We start from the raw sequence: 21,654 nt of genomic DNA on the forward strand, positions 1-21,654 counted from the left end.
GTTTTTGGAAGAATGAGCCTGCAAGAGCATCCCACTTCGCTGGCAGGTAGGAGGCCCAGATGCTCACCTTGGGCAGCCCCAATAGGGCCTTGAATTGATCAGGACTCGGGGCAACGGCCCATCTGGCTCTTGCGCCTGAACCGGGAACAAGAACAGAAGAGCATCCTGCCTCTTGTGGCCCCATCGCTGCCGGAGGAAAGCGCTCAGCATGGGGAACATTCTCTCTCCCTGACAGGACGAATGCGCAGCAGCCCAGACTGAGGCTCTCTGCTGCCCACTTGAGCATCTGTAACCTGCCAGCCCGCGAGGTGTTCAAGGAGCAGGAAATGGCATCTGGCCCAGTTGTACCAACCAACAGCCTTTCCTCATCTTAAAAAAAATAAAAGAAAGTGCTCTACCTCTTAAATACTCCTGGAGTCGATGTGAAATTAGGTGAGATAGGATTTCCATATTTTATACGCACCATGAACATCAGCCAGCAATTTCTGCTTAATGGAAGCTTTACGCTCCCTGGTAAATTCAGAGAGTGGAAAGGGGCCGCTGGAGACAGTCACCCTGGAGCTTCGAGACTTATGTGCTGAGCTGTCTGCGGGCCAGGAAAGAGTCTCCGAACCTGACCTACAAATCATCTCAAAGGGGAATGAAGCGCATAAGGGGCTTGAGAGACTGGAGCCACCTTGCTCTGGGGTAATATGCATTTTCTGCAGCCAGATTAAGGGTTCACTGTGTCCTTGACACAGCGCGAAATTCGATCCATGCCTGCTTACCCTGCAGCCAGCCGCCTGCCGGGGCCGTGCCAGGATTTTATCAAGTGCAGGTACCAGTCTTCGCTGGTGAGATGAGCATTTGGGAAATTGTGTTTCAGAGCTGCTTCCCTCCGCTCACCCCGCCCCCACCCGCCATCCCATCCTGGTTCAGTGAAACGAGGCGCTTTCATATTTTGGAAATAATTTCCGAGCAGATGGGGAAGGAGGCAGGAGGGCGGCAGCTACCGCGGGCCTCGGTGCTCTCTCCCCTTCCTTCCTTCTTCAGCAAAGCAACTCAGGCAGGGATTGTTTTTTCCAATGAAAGAGGGAAAAAAAGACAGCCTGAAAGTGTTTTCGGATTTGTTCCTTGCTTTCCTTTGAAATCTTTCAAAGTTGAGGTCTTCCGTGTGACACGGAGGCTCATTGTGAGCCTGACGCCTGGGGACGCCTGGGAGAGAGGCGAAGGCTGTTTGGGGGGGGGGCAGGGGCATCTGGCCCCCAGCAGGGCGAGGCTCAGGACCCTGCTTCTGAGCAGCCACCAGGGCGATTCTTCACACTCTCTTTATTGAACTACAAATATCTTTCCAAATGAGCACACGCCTAATCTAATTAGCTGTAAACAGGCCTCCCGGGTGCCACGCTGCTTAACCAGAGGATGGCAGGAGCGGGAGAGAAGGGGCTGCTGCAGGGACGGTCCCCAGGCTGCGGCTTCCTTGGTGGTGGCACAGCTGGGACAGGCGATGCATTTGCAGGGGCGTCTTCTGCTTTGCAGGGAGACAAGGGCAAGCAAATGTGCCGTGGTCTCACAAGGAGCTGCCTGTTTGCTCTGTGTTTCCCACAGGCCTGGGCTCTCTGAGGACCCGGGTTCTTTCCACTCTGTCCCCACTGTGTCATTGGCCCCTGTCACAGGGCTCGGCGCACAGTAGGTCCCAAGTTAGTATTTGGCTGTAGGTTGTTTGTACTTGCTACAAGCTTCAAAAGCCAAACAACCAAAACATGAGCCATCTGAGCTCAGCACACCTCCTGGATGTCTGCGAGGCCTGGTCCCCTGCCGAGGCCGAGTCCCTGTGCCGATGAAGAGGTTCTGTAGGTCACATTTTAAAAGTGGAAAGCTGTTTTTTAAAGGGAGCATAATCCATACTAATGAAAAAATGAAGTAACGAAATCAGCCTAATATTTGGTTTGGGGGAATGGCTCAGTAGTTTATGGCTTGTACACCGGGAGAGTTACAGTGGAGCAGCGGCAACTCGAAGTCTAAAGACGAAGCAGTAATGTGGGGAATGGCTCTGGGTAGTGCTGACTGTGAGAGAGGAGGCCCGCCAGTGGCATACTTGCTTTTCACGAGACTGCCTTGTGTGTGTGTGTTTGTGTGTATATGTGCTTGTGTGTATATGTGTTTGTGTGTGTGCTTGTGTGTATATACATGTTTGTGTGTATGTGTTTGTGTGTATATGTATGTGTTTGCGTGTGTGTTTGTGTGTTTGTGTATATGTGTGTTGTATGTGTGTGTGTGCGCATCGTGGGCGGAGAATGCTGGCAAAGCGGAAAAATACTGAGAAAAGTTTGAGATGATGGGGATTTTTTTTTACTTCTCAAAATTAGTTCTAATATTGACTTTACGCATTCATTTTTTTCCAAGAAGAATATTTAAAGAATCTTTATGTCAAAGCCAATCTTATTCCATAACGCTCAGCCGACTCTCTCTGGGTGGCAGCATTAAGTGGAGTTCTAACGGTCTGCTAATAATTCGGCACTTGCTTGTCCTTCGCTGTGAATGTGTAACTTCTATAATTAGATAAAAGGAACACGGCGCGTGCACTGTCCCCTCACTCGGGTGACGGGCTTCCTTCCCGCTGCTCTGGGCCGCGGCCACGTGGCTCGCTTTGGCCGATGGGTTGACGGTGGGCGTGATTCAGCAAATGTGTCTGTGGAGAGGCCTCTTACACATCTGCCTTTACCACAAAAACACGGCCTGGGCAGATCGCCCAACCCAGGAAAACGGGAGACGTACCGAGCAGTTCCTGGCCCAGTGCTTGACACACAATCTTTTGTCCTCGAATCTACGCAGAGGCCGTCCCCTGTGTTCTGAGGTTTAGTGTTGAGAAGTGCGTCTGATGCCGGAAGGATCTTTCCTCGGAGTCTGTACCCTGGCTGGTTGGTGGCTGGGCAGCATGATTGCAAAGTTTTTCTTTATACTTGGAATAAAAAGAAAAGCAGACATGATGGGGAAAGAAGCTCTTTCGTGCTTTGGGCTGTGGCTCAGTGGGGGTTTGGGATTGAAGACAAAGATTTCCTCAACTCAAGAAAACTGTCTTTTGTTATTTATTTGGTCACTGTTTCCTCTCTGCCGGATGCTTTCTCTTCTGGGTTTCCCGTTCAATCCCAGGATCTATCCTGCGTGCCCCTCATCCGGGTTCCAGAATTTCCCCAGCCGCTGACTGGCTGTCCTGTTTTTTGTGTTATCCCACTTGCTAGTCGGTACGGCCACTGGGTTCTCACATGGGGGAGTCATTGCGTCACCTAAAAGGAGTCTTCCTGGTCTTAGGTCGTTCCTTTTTTATGGGTACAGTTGCCTCTCAGTTACTGTTGAGAATCTGAATTTAGCATTTTATGAAATGTCACTCTTCCCCACTGCCAGCTTTTTTCAAATGAATGCTCTTCTTTTGAGATCATGAGTGTTTTATCCGCCCGATGTTTCTGGGCTTGCTCATAAGTTATGAAGGGAGGTCTATGTTTGCCACTTTGGGGGTCTGGGGAGAGGTTCAGAGTGTGCTCAGGTTCACGTCCCATTTCTTTAGTCTGAGAAGATGGGGTCAAGAGAGAATTGATCATTTCTGTATTTTAATGTCCCTGGATCAGAGCTTCAGTTTCCTAGGAGAGGCACAAAGGCACCGCACCCAGGGGTGCTGTAGGCCAATGCTTCCCCATCGGGCCAATGTGTCCGTGTGACCAGGCAGGGGCACCCTGCCCTTCTCTGACAGGTGCACGCACTGCCTCTTGTTTTCGAGCCTGTTGTGACGATGCCTCACATTGCTTATCACATTGTTTGAAATGCACTGAATTGAAAAGGATGCCCCTTTTTTGGCAGATTTTGCTGAGCAGGAAAATTTGCACCTGTTTTGAGTTGGCATCACATTTAGAGAGAGCGAGGGGAAACAGACACAAAGGCCAGCGCAGCCGGGGCGATTGCTGCCAACATTACTCACCAAGGACATCTGCGAGGCCGTGATCCATTTCGGAGGGATGTGGAAGTGCGCCCCCGCTGAGTCTCCCAGCAAAATGACTCCCCTGGGCTCCGAACCTGGGTGGCACAGGGTATTTGCATTATTTATGCTCTCCAGCAGGTTCAAGCCTCCAGCCTGTGCAGATACCCTGGTGCGCTTTCCATGCACAGGGCATCGTAACGGCGATGCATTGCCACCTCTTGTGTGTTGCAGAGTGAGGGACATAGCATTTATGGGAGCTCAATGAGATTTCTGGGCCGTCGAAACTGCGAGCTAAGCTGTACAGATGAAGGTGAGTTTCCCAGCTCAGCAGAAAACAAACTGCCGCGACACAGCCCGAGTGAATGACGGATGAGTAAGGGCTTCAGAACTTTATCTGGATTCAGCAATGTGCCCTAAAGTTGGGTTCTGGAAATTGCTTTGTGGAAAACACGCCAATTTCTGTTATAATTCACTTTAAGAATTACAGATCTCATGGAGCAATTTTGATTTATCGAAGAAGTTATGGCCCCTTAAAGCTCTTAATCCATATACCCAGAAGCACCAGTTGGGCGATTCTGGCTGATGGATGGGGAGTTGGCCACACAGAGGTCGCTGTGCAGCCGGGTGTGCTTGGAGGTTAAGAAGCACTTAATCTGATTTTGAGGGCCGTCCACACAAATCATCCACCCGTGGGCGATGCACATACTCTTCCAAATTCCTTTAGATCCTGGAAGAATTAACTGACGCCTCCCAGAGTCAGAGAGAGAAGCCTCCTTCCCCCACTTCCATCCCCTCCCCCAAATCCGCCTCCCTCCAGTGGCTTCCTGTCCTGGGCCCCTGTGACAGCTAGAACTTGGCCACACAGATGGTGACTGAGAAGGCCCGGGACATCCGGGAGGGTTGGGATGTGGGGAATTGAAGAGGCTTCCCACAGTGACCCCAGAGCCTGACGCCAGGGTGTCGCCTGGATCTGAGTCTATGCATCATCAGTTCGTTCCTTCCTGTATTCCTCAACGGCGTTTCTAAACTGCGTTACTGCATTTTCTGCCCTCTTCCTGCCCCTCTGAGAGCTTAACTATACTTTTTTTTTTTTTTTTTTTTATCCCTCACCCAAGGATATTTTTTCCATTGGTTTTTTAGAGAGTGGGAGGGAGGGGAGGAGGGGGAGAGAGAGACACCGATGTGAGAGAGACACATCAACTGGTTGCCTCCTGCTCGAGTCCTGACCAGGACCAGGAATTGAACCTGCAACCCAGGTATGTGCCCTTGACCAGGAATTGAACCTGTGACCCTTTGGTGTGCAGGCCGACACTCTAATCACTGAGCCACACTGGCCAGGGCTATGATTATACTTTAAGTTGGCTGAGGGTAAGGACTGTATCACGTCTGCCTACGAAAACTCAGAGCCAAGTACAGCTCTTGGTACTTGGTAGGAGCAGACATTCAGGAAGTAGCTGTTGGATGAATGAATGAATGAAATGCTTCTAAATGTTAGGGAAAACCATTAGCTACCTGTAAAACAGCGATGCTACCACAGGGCCTTGTCTGAGACTCTTTGGGCATCACCGGGAGATGTTCTCAGTAATATGTGGGTGGTAGTGGGTTTCTCCTAACGGTACTGGGAGCCCAGATGCCCGAGGCACTTAGGTACTAAGAATACAGAGATTTTGCTCAGCTGCTTTTGGGAACTCCAACGGCTGTAGCCTGGAGGGTTCCCTTGAGTCACCAGGTGTGAGTCTTTATCCCAGTGACACAGGGACTCTGTCAGTACGAGCCCAGACATCTGAACTTGCTGTGTTTTGAGGACACGGAGAAGGGTGAAAGTGGTCACTTCGCCCTATTTTCTTATTTGGAGAAGTGCTGGATCTCAGTCACCCTGTTTTCCGCACTGCAGCTTTTTCTGACATTGTCACTCAGGCTTCCAATCCTCAGATGCAGGAGTCGACTATACAAATTCAGCTTTGCTTTCTCTGGACTTTGTCTCCTTTTTCTATAATCCTTTCCATATCTCTTTCAGAATTATCATAAAAATATACGTAAATTGGTCAAGTTTAAGTCGTAGCATCAGGCACTTCCTCACTTGGGTGGTCTGTTCCCTCTAATTTGACTCAGACTAGAAAACAATATTCTGTTGTAATAACCACACTCACGTTTATAGTTCATACCTTCACAGAATTTCTTCTCATAGGGGATTCCATCTTTTGGATCAACACCCTTTAAAAGAGAAATGATGAGATTAGTGGTTTGTTTTTAAATTTTTGAGACACGTGAACTAAATCTTCCCCAAATGGCTTTAAAAGTACAAGGCCGATCAGCAGAGAAAACCCTTGAATGCCTCTTGAGTCCTTGATCCAGCAGAGCACACTCCGTGTGAGTGAGTTGGGATTTAAGGAATTGGGGGCAGGAATAAGGAAATATGCAGAAACTGCACCGTCTCGCCCCAGAGGATGCAGAGCAGGGCTCAGGAGCTCCGGGCATCACTCTGAGGGGCCCCGAGGCCCACTGAGCGGCCAGGGCGCAGTCAGAGTGGGTTCAGCAGTCGCTGAGCTGCAGCTCTCAGCCTCCTGACATTGCCGGCGCCTGAGGTCGTCTGCTTCTAGAGTAGCGTCTCAACAGGGCTGTGTGTGCCCCACCTCTGCCCCAAGGGACACTTAGCAATGCTTAGACATAATTCTGGTAGTTACAATGGGGGACGAGGAGGGGGAGCTACTGGTGTCCAGTGAGTGGAGGTCAGAGATGCGGCTGAACATCCTACAGTTAACAAGGCAGCTCCAATGACCAAGAATCATCCCACCCAATGTCAATACGCTGACACAGAGACCCGGCAGGGAGGGTGGGTCTGCGAGTGGGACCAAGTTACCGTAGGTGAGGGGCTTCCTAACGCTCCAGGCCAATGCTGCCCACTCATGGATGGGCCGGTCCTTGGAAGGCTAAAGTGGACCCTGGATAACTTTAAGGGAAATGTTTAAAATATCTATCATCTATCTATCTATCATCTATCTATCTATCTATCATCTATCTATCTATCTATCTATCTATCATCTATCATCTATCTATATCTATCATCTACCATCTATCTATATCATCTATCTATCTATCATCTATCTATCATCTATCTATATCTATCTATCTATCTATCTATCTATCTATCTATCTATCTATCTATCTATCTATCTATCTATCATCTATCATCTATCTATATCTATCTATCTATCTATCTATCTATCTATCTATCTATCTATCTATCTATCTATCATCTATCATCTATCTATATCTATCATCTACCATCTATCATCTATCATCTATCTATATCTATCATCTACCATCTATCTATCTATCTATCTATCTATCTATCTATCTATCTATCTATCTATCTCTATCTATCTATCTATCTATCTATCTATCTATCTATCTATCTATCTATCTATCATCTATCTCTGTATCTATTTGTCTATCTCTATCTCTATCTCTCTATCTCTCCACTTATCTATATACACATATTTTTGTGTTTTGTTTTCTTTTGCTTGCCAAGCTATAATCTGGAGAGCACTGGTATTCTACTAGATATTAATAGATTTATTACCAGTTTCCTAAGACAGGTGGGGGTGACCTTCAGCAAGGCTTATAGGGCTGTGATGAGAGAGCCCACCTCCCATTACAGCACTGACCCCCTTTGTGTGTGACTGGAGCTCTATACCCCTCTCCAAGCAGCAGAGAGCCTGGCTTTGGTCTGTCATCTTCCTCAGGTGTGACGAACACACGTAAGGAGTGGGGTTTCAGGGGGCAGGGTTAGGTTTTCATCTAGTTCCTTACCCAGATGCCGTTGCAGTTGGAATCCTGATGAACGTCCCAGTTGTCTGGCCTGAGAAGGAAAGATCAGCGTTGGTCTTCGGCATTTACTAGTACTCAGGGACTGTCAGCTTCACGGATGAATGCACACCTGAGTGCCACCCAGGGTGTCATCGATAGACACCGGGTCCCTCAAGGAGGACAGCCACACACTATGTGCTGTGGTGTACACAGTCTCTATTCGGCCCCTTTGCCGCTGTCTTGGTTTTGGATGTTTGCTGGGAGCGGTGGACCAAGTCCAGTCTTTTCATGATTGACTCTGTTCCTGAGCTGCTCTGTTGTGGAGCAGTTAGTGAGTGTACTAAAGGAACCTACAGTCCATTTTATTTAGGCACTAAAATGATGCCTCTCCGATCCCTGGCATGTGGCTAATTTGATGCTTTGGCACTGCAGTCAGAGCTAAGGCGACACATCCATTTTTGGAAGTGAGAGATGTGATTGTCTGCACATCAGCCCAGGACCAAAGTGTGACATGTGGCCACTCCCTGGAGCCGTCACCTTGGTCCTGGTGGGAGAGGGGGCTGTGTCTGGGCCCAGCCCTGTGTGTAGGATGCATGCAGGTGGCTGAGTAAATGTCCACAGTGCTTTTACCTGGTTGTTTCTCCCACTGGACCATAAGCTCCCCGAGAGGAGGCCTGTTCCTGTCTGTTTACCGCCCGACCCCCAGCACAGCAGAGAGTGCTTGGCAGTTAGTAGGTGCTCGACAAGCCTCCCTTGGACAAGTGATGTTCCAATTTTCACTGAGCTTTACTTCAACCGGGACATGGGTGGCCCTCCTCTCTGTTGGCATGAACCCCCTGGGCTGGGGAAAGGAGTGACATTTCTGCTTCCCTTTCAGAAGATGCTTTTCAGAACCAGTGACCGGCAGGGACAGTTACCTTCTGCCTGGGTATGTCATCCCATCGCTGTCGTTGCAGTCTCTCCCCCGCCAGTGGTAGCCACGCAGAGTCTGCAAGCCAAGGGCACACGGGAAGGGGTCAGGTTGGCCTCAGTGTGAAATGGTGAGGGGCCGTCAGAGCTGCCAGAGGGGCACTGACATCAGCTGTTTTTAAGTCAAATACAGTCTAGGAACACTCGTGATCACTAAGAAAACTAAGATAAAATACGCTGTGGCAGTCGAAACAGAACATAGTACCAGGGCCAGTAACAGGTGGCACAGTCTGTGCACGTGGATGTGTGTGGATGTGTGTGTATACATGCTATCGGGTGTGTGGGTATATGGGGGTGCATATGTGTGAATGTGCATGCATGTTGCACACACATACCCACATGTGTACATGCATGTTCACACGTGTGTGTGTGCACTTCCACCAACTACAGGACCATCCAGCTCCCTGAACTTTCTCTATTAACCACTAGCCCTGTTGGGCTCTAGTCCATTGGTTTATTTGGGTCAAATGATTAATCATCTCACTGGATAATTAAAAATCTCTAGCTAATCTGGTTAATTGTGTGGATTTGTTATATGTTGGACCTGCCTGGCTTGAAGGAATCAAGAGTCATGATAATGTCAACTACTGTTTTCATTTGCCCCACTCCCAGGTGGAACATCTGAGCTCTCACTAACACCGGGGACTCTGTGACATGTTGCTTGTTTCCTTCCCAAAGAACATCCTGATATCCTAACTGCTCTAGATCAAACATGGCCCTCACCTAATGTCACACACACTCGCACACACTTAAAAAAGTAAGTTGAAGTAGGTGTAAGAATTTTCAAAATAGTTCCCAACACTTTTCAAGGCCATTTTAATCCCCACGGAGACTTCCAGCTGGGAATGGCTTCAGGAAACAATACATGGTCTATGTATTACTAAGATACCAAAGAATCTGCAAAAATTGTGACATGATGGCCCTGGCTGGTGTGGCTCAGTGGTTAGAGCATTGGCCCCTGCACTGAAGGGTCGTGGGTTTGATTCCCAGTCAAGGGCATGTACCTGGGCTGCAGGTTCGATTCCCTGCCTTGATCCGGGCACGTGCGGGAGGCAACCAATCGATGTGTCTCTCTCCCATTAGTGTTTCTCTCTCTCTCTTCCTTTCTCTCTCTCCCTTCCAGCCTCTTTAAAAGTCAATGGAAAAAATATCCTCGGGTGATGATTAAGGACAAAAAAATTGTGAAATGGTGTATTATCAAATTAATGAAACACTCAAGCGTAATTCGATCGCGTCTCGTCAGAGATACTCGCAGAAAGCGATGCAGAAGTCCCTGGCCACCTGCTTGCTGTCCCCGTACTTACCGGGAAAGCACTGTGCTTGTCTGAATCGACATCTCGGAACGGCACAGAATTCGTCACAGTGCTGGAGGAAAGGAAACAGAGCCCCTGGTGAGCTGAGAAAAAAGAAGCTGCTGTGAAGGCAAACGGAGACGTCGTCAGACGTGGCGGTGTGGGGCTGAGGTGGCAGAGGCCCTTCTGCACTGGAGTGATAGGAGCGCCGGGGCCACTGCCAGCCTCTCGCTCCCCGCAGAGCCGTCTCCTGTCCGGTGCGTGACTGTCTCACGCGGGGCAGTGAAGTAACCACACCGAAGCCTCGGAGGGCGTGGGGAGCGGTGCTGGGAAGGCGCCGGCGCTTTGGGCCCAGCCTCAGCACCACGCTCTGCGCTTGGGCCGAACCCGCGCCTCGTCTGCAGCACCCTGGGGTGCAAGCCTTTTCTGAACCCCTACTTTTGAACAGCTTGTGCTGAGGACCGTCAGGCCCTCCCTGCGGAGGCCTGTACGCGCCTCCCTGAGCAGCACGCGCGCAGGTTTATACCGCGTGGTAGTCAGAGGGCAGAGGTCGCATACGTACAATTTAATCTTCTGACAGATCTTGGCCAAAAGTGGGAGGGAACAAATATCAGAACTGCTTCTGTATTTCTGGAGAGGAAAAAATAATAATGAAAAGAGTCGTTTAGTTCAAGGAACGGATCCCAGCTTCTAGAGCCCTTTTCTACCCTCTCTCCAGAATCCAGGCCATTTTACTGAACTAAATTTACCTCTTGTTCCCATCCCCACGCTTCACTGTCCACGTGGGAGCCTGTGTTCAGGCTCGTTCCTCAGCCTGAAGGCTGCCCCTCCCTCTCCGCCCTGCCAGGGTCCCCACCGTCACCTGTCCTTCCCCAAGGGTCTGCCCACCTTGGGCCCATTATTCAGACAACAGAGTTCCCCTCCCTCCGTGTGCTCCAGTGCTTTGAGAAAGGGCTTGAAAATGAAGAACATTTTCAAAGAAAATGCTTCCATCCTGTGGGGACCTAAAATCAGGACTAATGGGAGAGACGTCAGGGCCCGGGAGGAAGGAAGAGGCCCTTCCCTGGTGAAACCCAGGCTCGGTGAGCAGAGGGCGAGCGTCTCCCCCAGGCTCTGAGCTCGGAGACGCATGAAAGGCCCGGGCCTTTTGCCCAGCAGCCTTTTAGAAGGAGCGTGGTTCCCATGCCGCTCTGCTCAGATGACAGAAGACGACAGCAGGTGGGAGACGTTGGGAGTCCCTTTATCAGTGAAGGGAGAGGAACAGTCCGTTCCTGCCAGCTCTAGGGTCCTGCAGCTGGCTAGGAGCAGTGTCAGCAGAGCTGGGGAAGCTTTGACCCCCTGCACAGGAGAACAGGCCACCTTTTCAGGCTATGAGTGAGGTCTCTAGGGTGGTCGTGATGTTTGCCCAGCTTTCTAGGGTTAGAGCCACAGCCCTGACTAGGGCCTCCATCCCCCGGGGAGACCTGGAGATGGAGTGGCCTGCGAGGCCTGCAGGGTCCAGGCTGTAGCACGGCTCTCGGACCCCGGAGCAGGAGGCAGGTGGGAGGCACAGACCTAGGCTCTGGGCTTTGTGGTAACAAGTGCAATCTGCTGACCTGCTACAAATGCAATTCGTGGGTCCCACCCCATCTACTAAATCAGAAAACCCGGGGTGGGCTGCAGAAACCTGTGTGTCCATGGGCTCCGGGCCATGTGCTGCCCCCTAGGGTTTGAGAACTACGGGGCCAGGTCCTCGCTGCCGAAAGGGTGATTGTGAACTAGGAACACGAATGCCTCCTGGGAACCTCCACAAATGCAGAGGCTCAGGCCCCGAGGCCAACCTGCTCAATCACAATCTGCAGAATCTGCCTTTTAGAAAGGTCCCAGGGTGTCCGGGTAGCATGGCCGCGGGTGGAGGGAGTGCCCCACGCCCCACGCCCCACGCCCCACGCCGTGCTGTGGGAGCCTGGCGTCCCAGAGGGCTGCCAAACATTTCAGCCTGGCTGGAGCATAGGGAACCGTGAGACGGTGGTGAACAGCGGGGGGATGGAGACTATGCGACAAGCCTAGGATGCTCGTTACATGCTGTCCTGAGGGCAGCGGGGAATCCTTGAAGGTGTTAAGCAGAGGGATCACATTTATATTTCAGAAAGACATCTCTGGGGGTGAGAGGATAGCCCGGAGGAGATGAGATGGGCCACAGAGACCTGTGGGCAGATGAAGACCCTGAGGCCTGCGCCCAGGGTTTCTAACCTCAGCCTTATTGCCACTTGGGGCTGAATAACTCAGCTGTGGGGCTGTCTCGTGCATTGCAGGATATTTAGCAGCACATCTGGCGTCTAGCCACTAGATGCCAGCAGCCCCAAAAAGTCTCCAGACATCGCCAAATGTCCCCAGGGAAGGACAGAATTGCGCTGGCGGGCTGGGGAACCACTGGAGTAGGGGCAGGAGGGGCGGCTCAAAGGCTGAGTCCAGAGGCCTGGTGACTGACTGAGACCAGGACCGTAGACACACTGTAGAGGGAACGAGCCCAAGCAGGAGTTTACGCCACCTCACTGCCGGCAGTTTGGAGATACAGACACATTTGGAGACCCAGAGTTCAAAGTCAGGTTGCACTGGAGTGTTCGAGCGGCTTCTTTGCTCTAGTCTGGGGGCCTTGGACTAACTAACCTAACGGCAGTGCAGATTTTAACACCGATGATAATCACTACACCAAAAAACTTACATGGACAGCCTTGTAATCGCCACACAAGATTGAATAAAATGTCATCCATCGCACAGCTGTTCACTGTCCAAACCGAGCCTGAGGGCCACGGCTGTCTTTGACATGCACATTGCAGAAGTTGGGGCTGGGGTGTGGGCCACATATGATTTCACTTGTCCAGGGGTCCCCAGGACTCTAGGTTAGACAGAGGTTTTGATTGTCGAGTCTTTTCATCACATACTGTGGGAAAGACTAACCTCATCTATACGCAGCAAGAACTGAACCGGACACAGAGCGGCGCTGCAGAAGTCTTCGCGTGCCCTTCTTTCAATTTGAACTTTGCTAGCCCGGGGCCACATGTGGGCTGTTACTAGCTCAGCCGTGGATCTAGACTATTGCCTCTGGCTGCCTGTAATCCCACCTAAAATGGCAGTCTCAAATCTGGGCTGTCCCTGGGCACGGGAGTCCTGCAGCATCTTCACTTTACAGCCTATTTACCAGCTTTCGGTGCACTGAGCTTCCCCGCACCAGGGCGTTGCATGACTACAGAGCAACCGACGGGTTGGGTCAAGGGAACCGTGGTGAGCGGAGGCTAGAAGGTCAAAGGGGGGGCAACCGCTCGTCTGCGCACAGCCAACCGGGACGGAATTTCTGCACAGCGAAGTGCTTTTCAGCTCTCGCTGTGTGTTCTTTTACTTGGATTTCATTGGTCTGGGGTGGAGTTCGAGCAACAGCGTTTTTAAAGGCTTTCCAGAAGATTCTATTGGGCAGGTAGGTGTAGGATCGGAGGCGTCATGTCCAGCCGCTGGGTGGTGCACGGCGCGATTCTAACATCTCACAGAGCCTGTGATGTGGCTGGTGCTTCCTGACACTCAGTACCGAGGAAGTCTGATTGAGAGCCGTTGACATAGTGGAAAGGGTGGGGACTGGGAAGAGGCTTAATCTGGGTTTGAATGGTGGGGTTCTCACTCACTAGTTACGCAGAGTGAGCCAATCACTTCGCCTACCGACCCTTATCCTCTCATCTGTAAAATGGGTTGATCACGAAGGTGTGCCATCGACTCTGTAGGAGCTCTTGTGACAATGAAATACAGTGATCCCATGACTCGGGTACTCAAAACCCTCGCATGCCCAGTGTTCTGCCCAATCCCAGCAAATCCCCCCCGAGGAGGCTCTCAGGGCCTCCTGGGGGGTGCAGACCTTCTCTGGAACCTTTGATTTCCTTCAACAATACAGAACCTCCCCGGCCGGGATTCTCGCTGCCCGACTGGCGGTGCTGAGATGGCAGGAGCCCCTGTGCGCTTCTGTCCGCATCCCGCCTGGGCCTGCGGTTCCATCGGCCACCACTGTGGAATTTGCTGCCGCCAATATCGTCTGAGCAGTTTTGCTGAAACGCTTATTTGCATTTCCTGATTGTTTTTTTTTCTCTCAGAGCTCTAATCTGGGGAGTAAATAAACTGGAGGAGGGTTTTGAGAAGTTTATTATTGTTGAATTGTTCAGTAGGGTTTTTTTGGCTTCGTGCACAGAATTATTGGAATCCTGCCCCGTGAAGTATGTTCGCCATTCTGGTGATGGAAATAGAAAACTGTAAAATCCTAATTAGCCCCTGAGTTAATGCCAAGGCAGTTTGTGCTGGTGCGGAAAACCAGGCGCCGAGAATACAGTTTTAGATGCATGCTGAGAAGAATAAAGGAAGAATTGTATTTTTTCCAGTTCTGTTTAGAATTCTGAAGTGATGGTCAAGGGCTTCAAGCCGTGTTTCAGTTTCTTGTTCAGTGACTTAAGCAGATGAGCTAAAGTAGCTCCAATTACACGTTCGTGATTCACTGAACTGAATGATGATTGGCAATGCAGACGTGGTTAATAGATTGTGTAGAAATGCCTGCATATTGCCACGAAACACTTATCAACCTTGCACATCAAAACCCAAACACCCCATGAGTAGTGTTGCCAGATAAGATATTGCACTGGACGGACTTACACTACAAAATTGTTTATCCTTTATCCGAAATTCAAATTTAACTGGGCATCCTCTATTTTCATCTGCTACCTCTGGCAGGCTGAGCACTGAGGAATTTTCTCCCCTGTACTTTCAGGTCGCCAAGCCGAAGCTGCCTTCACGGCACTGCGTCAGGGTGAATGGTGAGCGGGGCAGCAGTGGGCGGGCCAAGGACAGGGGCCCCTTCCCCTTCCTCCTGCCAGGGCTCTAGCATCGAGGGAGACACCATTTTTTAAAGGCCTAATCTCTTGCTTTCTTTTCAGTTGGGGCTGATTTGTGACCAGGGCCTAAGCTAAATGCTTGATTCCATGAAAGCTGGTTTGAACCAAACATTCTATCTGTTGATTCGAAGTCTTATTCCAAAGTGGAAAAATTAGGGGGAAGGATAATAAACACGTGATGATTTGGCTAGCATTTACGGAGTGCTGGGTAGGTCCCAGGCATGCCACCAGGTGTCCACGTACCTCGGCTCCACCCGCTCACCATCCACGCTTTGCGACAGGACGCGGTTCTTGTCCCTGTCTTACTGACAGGAAACTGGGGCTCGGTTTAGAAAGTGGAGGGGCAAGAAGGTATACAGCCTCCTCCAAAATGGTCTACTGCAGAGCAGCAGGTCTCAGCAGTGTGCAGAGGACATTTGGGGACTTCAGGAGACATTTCTGATTGTCCCGACTGGGGAGGGGTGCCATCTAGTGGGTGGAGGGCAGGGACGCAGGTAAACATCCTACAATGCACAGGACAGTGTCCATGACAAAGGGTTATCCAGCCAAAATGTCATTGGTGCCAAGGTTGGGAAACACTGCTGCAGAGAGAAGAGACGGGGAAGGAGGGAAGGAGCTCATATTCCTATTTTGATCCCAAGTCAACTCTGGTGCGTTGTGGGCTTGTGTCCAGAGCAGCCCCCGGCCTTTGGAATGAGAGAGCAGGGGGCAGGGAGAGGTGACCGTGCCCGGGGAGAGGCTGGTATTCTGCCCGCCGGTCACTTACCGGAGATGGGGATTTCTTGACGATCTGTCTTGCCTTCTTCAGGGTGAACTTCCACCCCTCCTATAAAAACAAAGTTAGACCACATGACCCCTTGTGTCATCTTTTCTTCCCCTATGTCTTATCTAAAGTTCAGATTTTTGTCAAGTCTGTGAGTATGAAACAAAGAAATTATTCCATACATTTGTGATAAAACAATTTGCAGGGAGGCAATTTCATGCTAATACTGATCTTTATGAAGGGACTCGGCCGGTGCCAGATGCCACGCTGAGCGCTCTGCAAACATCGTCTTGTTTAATCTTCACAACAGCTCCCAGAGAGCTGACCTTTCCCTCCGCAGGCGAGGAGATGGAGACGCAGCAAAGCTAAGAAACTGGCTGGAGATCCCAGAGCTGGGGCCTGGCACCCTGCCTTCCCGACCTCCCCGAGGGCCACTCGTCCTGGGTCTGAAGGCCCGCGGCGGGAGGCGAGCTCAGTGCTGACACCCGCAAAGCGCAGTACCGTCCATCGCCCCTCACCTCCCTGCTCCTGGTCCGGCAGCCCCTTCTTTCAACCGTTTCTGGGGCATCCGAGCGTGCCCCGAGTTCACACTGCAAGTCTCAAGCCAGCTAATTAACCCCAGTAACTGGTTATGGAGTTCCATACTGATGCATTGGGGGGGGGGGAGAAAGGTAACCCCGTGGGGGTGAGGGGTGGGGATGGAGAGCCTTTGCCCCCAGCACTGCTTCCCAGAGCTTTTGTGCCCCAACGTGTCCTGGCCCCACCACGTTCCTCCTCGGTCTGCTTCTCCTACGGCCCTAATGGAGCCTGGGGGGTGGGTGTGAACCCCAGTTCTGCTGCTCGGTGGCTGTTCGTCCCAGTCTCCACAGAATTCCTGAACGGGAAAGAAAACCCTATTTTTATCATGTGTAACATGGGAATTATAGCGACCTACCTCCTAAGGGTGTTGTGAGGGTTACAGGGCATCGTTATTAAGGCCCCAGCCCTGGGCCTGCCCTGATAATCCCCTGCTTGATGATTGATGTGTCTTTAAAATGTTTACATTCAATAGTATTTTGTATTAGTCTCAGGTGTACAGCATAGAGGTTAGACAGTCACGTACTTTACCAAGCGTTCCCCCGATATTTCCGGAGCCCACCTGGCACCTTACAGTTATTTCAGCATTACTGACGGTATCCCCTGTGCTGTACTTACGTCCCCGTGACTATTTTGTAACTACCGGTCTCTATTCCTCAATGGTTGGAAAACCTTTGTGGTCCAGGCCCAGTTCTCCCTTCGCCCACACCAGCTGGGAAGCTGGGATTCTGGGAGTGTCACGGTTCAGACTCTAGGTAACTAAGGACTTTGTCCCTGCGTTGAAGCAGGAAAAGACTGGGTTCTGGAACGGGGCTGCTTTGGAGCTGGCTGGTCATCTCTCGGGAGATGCGGGCGGTTGCTGCTCATGGGTGTTCCAGACCCGAGTCCGCACTGGACTCCTGTGCTGCGGTCCACCTGGGCGAGGCCGTCTGCCCTGGACTGGGTGCTGGCTGGACGCCTCAGCCACCTGATGGGAACTGAGTGGAGGAGGGACGGCTCAGGAGGAGCCAGCGTTGGAGTGAATTTTCCAGGAGGTGCTTTAGGGGGAGGATGGCAGAGACAGGTGCCGCCTGCCCTCCAGGCATGTGCCTGGTGTTGGCTCCAATTCACACGTTTGCAGCTCAGGTTCAAAGGCTGGCAAACGGGGGCTCTGTGCCTGAGGCGGCAGGCCCGCTGACATCTACACCTGCACGGGAGTGACTTGAAAAATGGGCCGCTCTCCAGGTGCGTCTGCTTTGGGGGTCCCTTGTACACTGAACGTTTATTTCTTCTTCTAATTTTTTTTTTTAAATTGATTTCAGAGAGAGGAAGGGAGAGGGAGAGAGAGAGAGATAGAAACGTCAGTGATGAGAGAGGGTCATCGATCGGCTGCCTCCTGCACGTCCCCTCCTGGGGATGGAGCCCGCAACCCGGGCATGTGCCCTGACCGGGAATTGAACTGTGATCTGGATCCTAGGTCGATGCTCAACCGCTGACCCACGCTGGCTGGGCCAGTGATTGTTTCTTAAAACATTGAAACTCCACTGTGCCAGCTGGTGAGCAGTTGTGTTCCTGAGGCCTGAGTGTCCCCTTTACAACCCTGCCCACACAGCCGCACACACCTGCCCTCCCGGGCACAGACCAGGAACACGCACGGTAAACACGCGGGATGGCGCGGAGAGAGGGCCTCGCACCTCTTCTTAGCAGAGGGCCTTGGACCCCCTTGAGAGAGCCAATCTGATTTTAATTCAGCTCAGTTCTCTGGGGGATCACTGTTTAGTGAGGGATAAAAGACAAGCGACATAGAGCGACTAGGGCTGCACCAAAGGCCCCTGACCCCTCGGCGCCGGGTGCGATTGGCGCTTCTGCCGTCCTGGCTGAAATGCCGGGCGGGCTGACCTGGACCTGGCTTCACCAGAGCTCCACTGCTCCCCCAGTGCAAGTGCGCCGATTCCGAGGTGACCGAGAGAGTCTAGATAAACGGCTGATCTCTCCTCCGAAGAAAACGGGGCACAGACTCAAAGACATCGGGAAAGCTAATTAGTCTGCTTGTCTCAATGGCAGGCCAAAGGGCAAACGGTAAGCAGGCGAAAATGAAGGTAATTACCTTTCCTCGGTAACCTTTCACCGTCGCCAATCTCGCGTTTAAGGCATCGTGTCTAAAGTACGAGGGCCACTCTCTCATCTTTTTAAAATTAAATCTTTAGAGTAGAGGGTGCGGCTGTAGCCGGCGGTTGAAGAGAAAGTTTGGGAATAGACTGGGAGCTGGAGGGAAAGCCCTCCCCTCCTGGCTGGAAGCCGCAACGATGTTTATGACCAGCCAGAGCACGAGCAGGTTCCCCACCAACGATGCAGCCTGATAGGTCCTTTCAGCTTCTCATTACTTTCTCCCCGCGTGGAGACTCTTGTCACCCAGCCACAAGTGTGGTTCCAGACCTCTGAGTGACGAGAGCAGAAGGAGCTGGCCACCCGGTCGGTCATTTCTCTGTGCACTCGTTCACCCGTCCATTCAGCCCACAAGCACTTATTGAGCATCTATCTGCACTGCACCATGAATTAAGTATTAGGGATATAATCGTGAATGAGACGTAGTCCTTCTCATCAAGGGTTTTATAACCCGGGAGAGAAGATTTGCAGCAAACTGGAATTAGGATGCAATGTAGAAAGTGGTAAGTGAGAATTACTATTATCCCTCCTTTACAGATGAGCTAATCTGAGGCTTAAAGTAGGTGAGTAACTTGCCCAAAGTTACCAAGCCAGTAAGTGGCACAGTTCAGATTCAGTTCAGCCCTGCTTGGCACCAAACCCATGCTCTCAACCCTGCTCTGGGAGATGTACACAGGGGTGCTAGGAAAGAAAATTATTTTTAAAAATGTTTTTGAATATTTTAAAATTGAATTTAGAGAGAGAGGAAGGGCAAGGGAGAGGGAGAAACGTGGAGGAGAGAGAAACATCGATCGGCTGCCCCACGCACCCCCCTTACTGGGATGGAGCCTGACACCCGGGCGTGTGTCCTGCCTGGGAACTGAACTGGCGCCCTCTTGGTACATGGGATGATGCTTTTGTTGTTGTTGTTTTAAGTTAAAAAAAAAAAAAATTGGAAACCTATGAAGTAACCAGGGGAGAGAGCCACGACACGCGCTGGCATCTCTCAGATTCTGAGCCACCACGTGGAGGGAATTCTGTTTAGAAAGGCGCTTCCCAGGCACTCCCATACTTGAGCCCGAGCACACCGTGCACATCGACCGCGGCAGGAACACACGGGCGCCCGTCGTGTCCAGTGGATGCTCAGGACCCCGTGTAACTTCCTCGACCCTGAGGGTGCTGGTGAATTGGACAAGACGTATTCACTCGGTGGGCCTCCTCGGGTTCTGCGATGCTCGAGAATTGAATTGAATTTTGGCACATTCAGGAGTGAGGGAAGTAAAGAAAAATTAGTATTTTTAGCCATGAGTTTCTATAGCGAGCAATTTTTAGTGGCTGCGTCGTCTGCGAACAATTATAGCAGCGGTGGATTTGACGACGACGAAAGTGCCTTTTGTTCTGACAGCACTTCTGACAGCAGCGCCAGGTCCCCACCGAGAAGAGAGCCCCTGGGACTGAAACGATGATTTTAGATGCTCATTTTTTTATTGTCAGAGGGAAGGCACGTGTGTGGGGGGAGCTCGGGGGTGGGGAGAAGATCACTGCGCTACTTGGGATGTTGCCTAGAAGTGTTTTGGGACAGGTTGTTTTCCACCCCCGAATCTAATGGTATGTTGGTTACAAATGGATCGGGACTTGAGAAGCTACCGCAAGGGCTCGGCTGCCCACTCGAGGCAGGCAGGGCCCCACGGCTGCAGTGTTGGGGGGCTAGGAGAGCCGGGAGGCGGGGACAGAGCGCGGCTCTGAGGCGGCTTCTGTCAGCGGGGAGCCCCCCTGCTCGCAGGGTTTCATCAGTGGTGGCCTCTGGGTGGAACCCGCTGGTCTCTCACTATGGCCGCGCCCCCGTCTGCTACTGTGGCTATTTCCCAATATGCGGGATGAGCTCTCCCCAGGCCACCTGATCGCCATGCTCTGACGTGTCAGTTCTCACGGGCACGGTGCCTTTAGGGCACCTGGGAAAGATGAATTCAGTTCATGCACGTGCTTCTTCCAGGGACACAAGAAAAAAAAGATAAACGTGAAAGAAAGAAGCTACTATACTTTTAAGTGTATCCTATTTTTAATCACTAAATGGCTCTTTGCAGGTATTTTCGCATTAGCTAAGCTTCCTGCCTTCTCCTGGGCTGATTCTGCGTCGCAGCACTTACTGTCCTCGGTACAGTTGCTAACACTTTCCCCTCCCCTTTCCAGGCAACACCTTTATACAAGAAAAGGCCTTATTTTAAACAGCACATTCCCACCCTGCACCTTGGCTTCTCCTGGCATCATTCATTATTCATTGATTTCACTACCATCGCCCCCACCGCCGCCTATATGTTATGCCTCGTGCCAACTCGGGGAGGCAGGGACACCAGGTCTCCATCCCACCCGCAGGAGACCCCAGAGCCGTGGGTCAAGGCGCTGTCCAAGGTCTCACCCGCTGTCCCGCTCCCCTCTGGCTCCTCCCCAGGGCCGCACGCGCCCTCTCCCCGGGGCCGGACTCCCCGGGTTGTCCTTGCAGGACACGGCCCTGCTCTCCAAAGCACGGCATTCCTGCTAACGGGTTAGGCGGGCAGATGGGGGGGTAGTTCAGTCACTGGGTTGTCTTAGCGACCTAGTGACCGCCTTGTGACGTAGCATTCTAGGTTTTGAATTTTGTCCTACTGACATTCAGGTTGCTGAATCAGCCCCGCCCAGGGTTACACAACTAGACGATTTGTGTTAGTTTCATGGACAGATGCAGGGGCTTAAAACAACGTGGATTTGTTCTTTTGCAGTTCCATAGATCAGAAGCCTTGAACTGGGTGTCAGCAGGGCCCCTTTTGCCACAGAAGGTGATGTTCACAGATTGTGGGTTTAGAATGTGGGCCTCTTTGGGGGGCCATTGTTCTGTGTATGATGCGGTTCATTGCACAGATTTTTATTGAGCAATTAGTAAGGGCAGTGAACTGTGCAGGGCTCTGGGGAGATCTCAGGGAACAGCATGTGTCTGAGGAATGTAACAGCCAGATTATCTGTTCTCTTGGGGTTTGCTCCTTAATAGAAGGAGAAGGTATGAAATAATAATTTTACATATAAGAATTTAATTTACAACGTTGTAATTTGCAATATAATTTATAACTTATGATCACAATTTTGCGCAATTATTTAATTACAATTGTAATAAGTTCTGGAAGGATGGAGTGGGGTGGAAAGAGAGGACTCCTGGAGGACTTAGATTAACGTGGGGCATCAGGGAGCACTTCTTAGAAATGCCTCTGGGCTGAGCTCGGATGTGGGTGATTA

The 21,654-nt window shown here is 51.3% G+C and overlaps 1 protein-coding gene across 1 annotated transcript in view; it reads right to left on the minus strand.

Annotated features, from left to right (window-relative positions):
* Positions 1-21,654, minus strand: part of AOAH (acyloxyacyl hydrolase) — a 94,378-nt gene that overhangs the window by 41,931 nt on the left and 30,793 nt on the right. The window contains 7 exon segments of the mRNA XM_081146825.1: positions 3,953-4,047; positions 6,118-6,166; positions 7,766-7,814; positions 8,680-8,750; positions 10,036-10,096; positions 10,586-10,653; positions 15,694-15,753. Of these exon segments, the coding sequence (XP_081002951.1) occupies positions 3,953-4,047; positions 6,118-6,166; positions 7,766-7,814; positions 8,680-8,750; positions 10,036-10,096; positions 10,586-10,653; positions 15,694-15,753 (453 nt within the window).

Source organism: Miniopterus schreibersii, assembly GCF_964146895.1.
Source record: "Miniopterus schreibersii genome assembly, chromosome: 9".
Classification (NCBI taxonomy): Eukaryota; Metazoa; Chordata; class Mammalia; order Chiroptera; family Miniopteridae; genus Miniopterus; species Miniopterus schreibersii.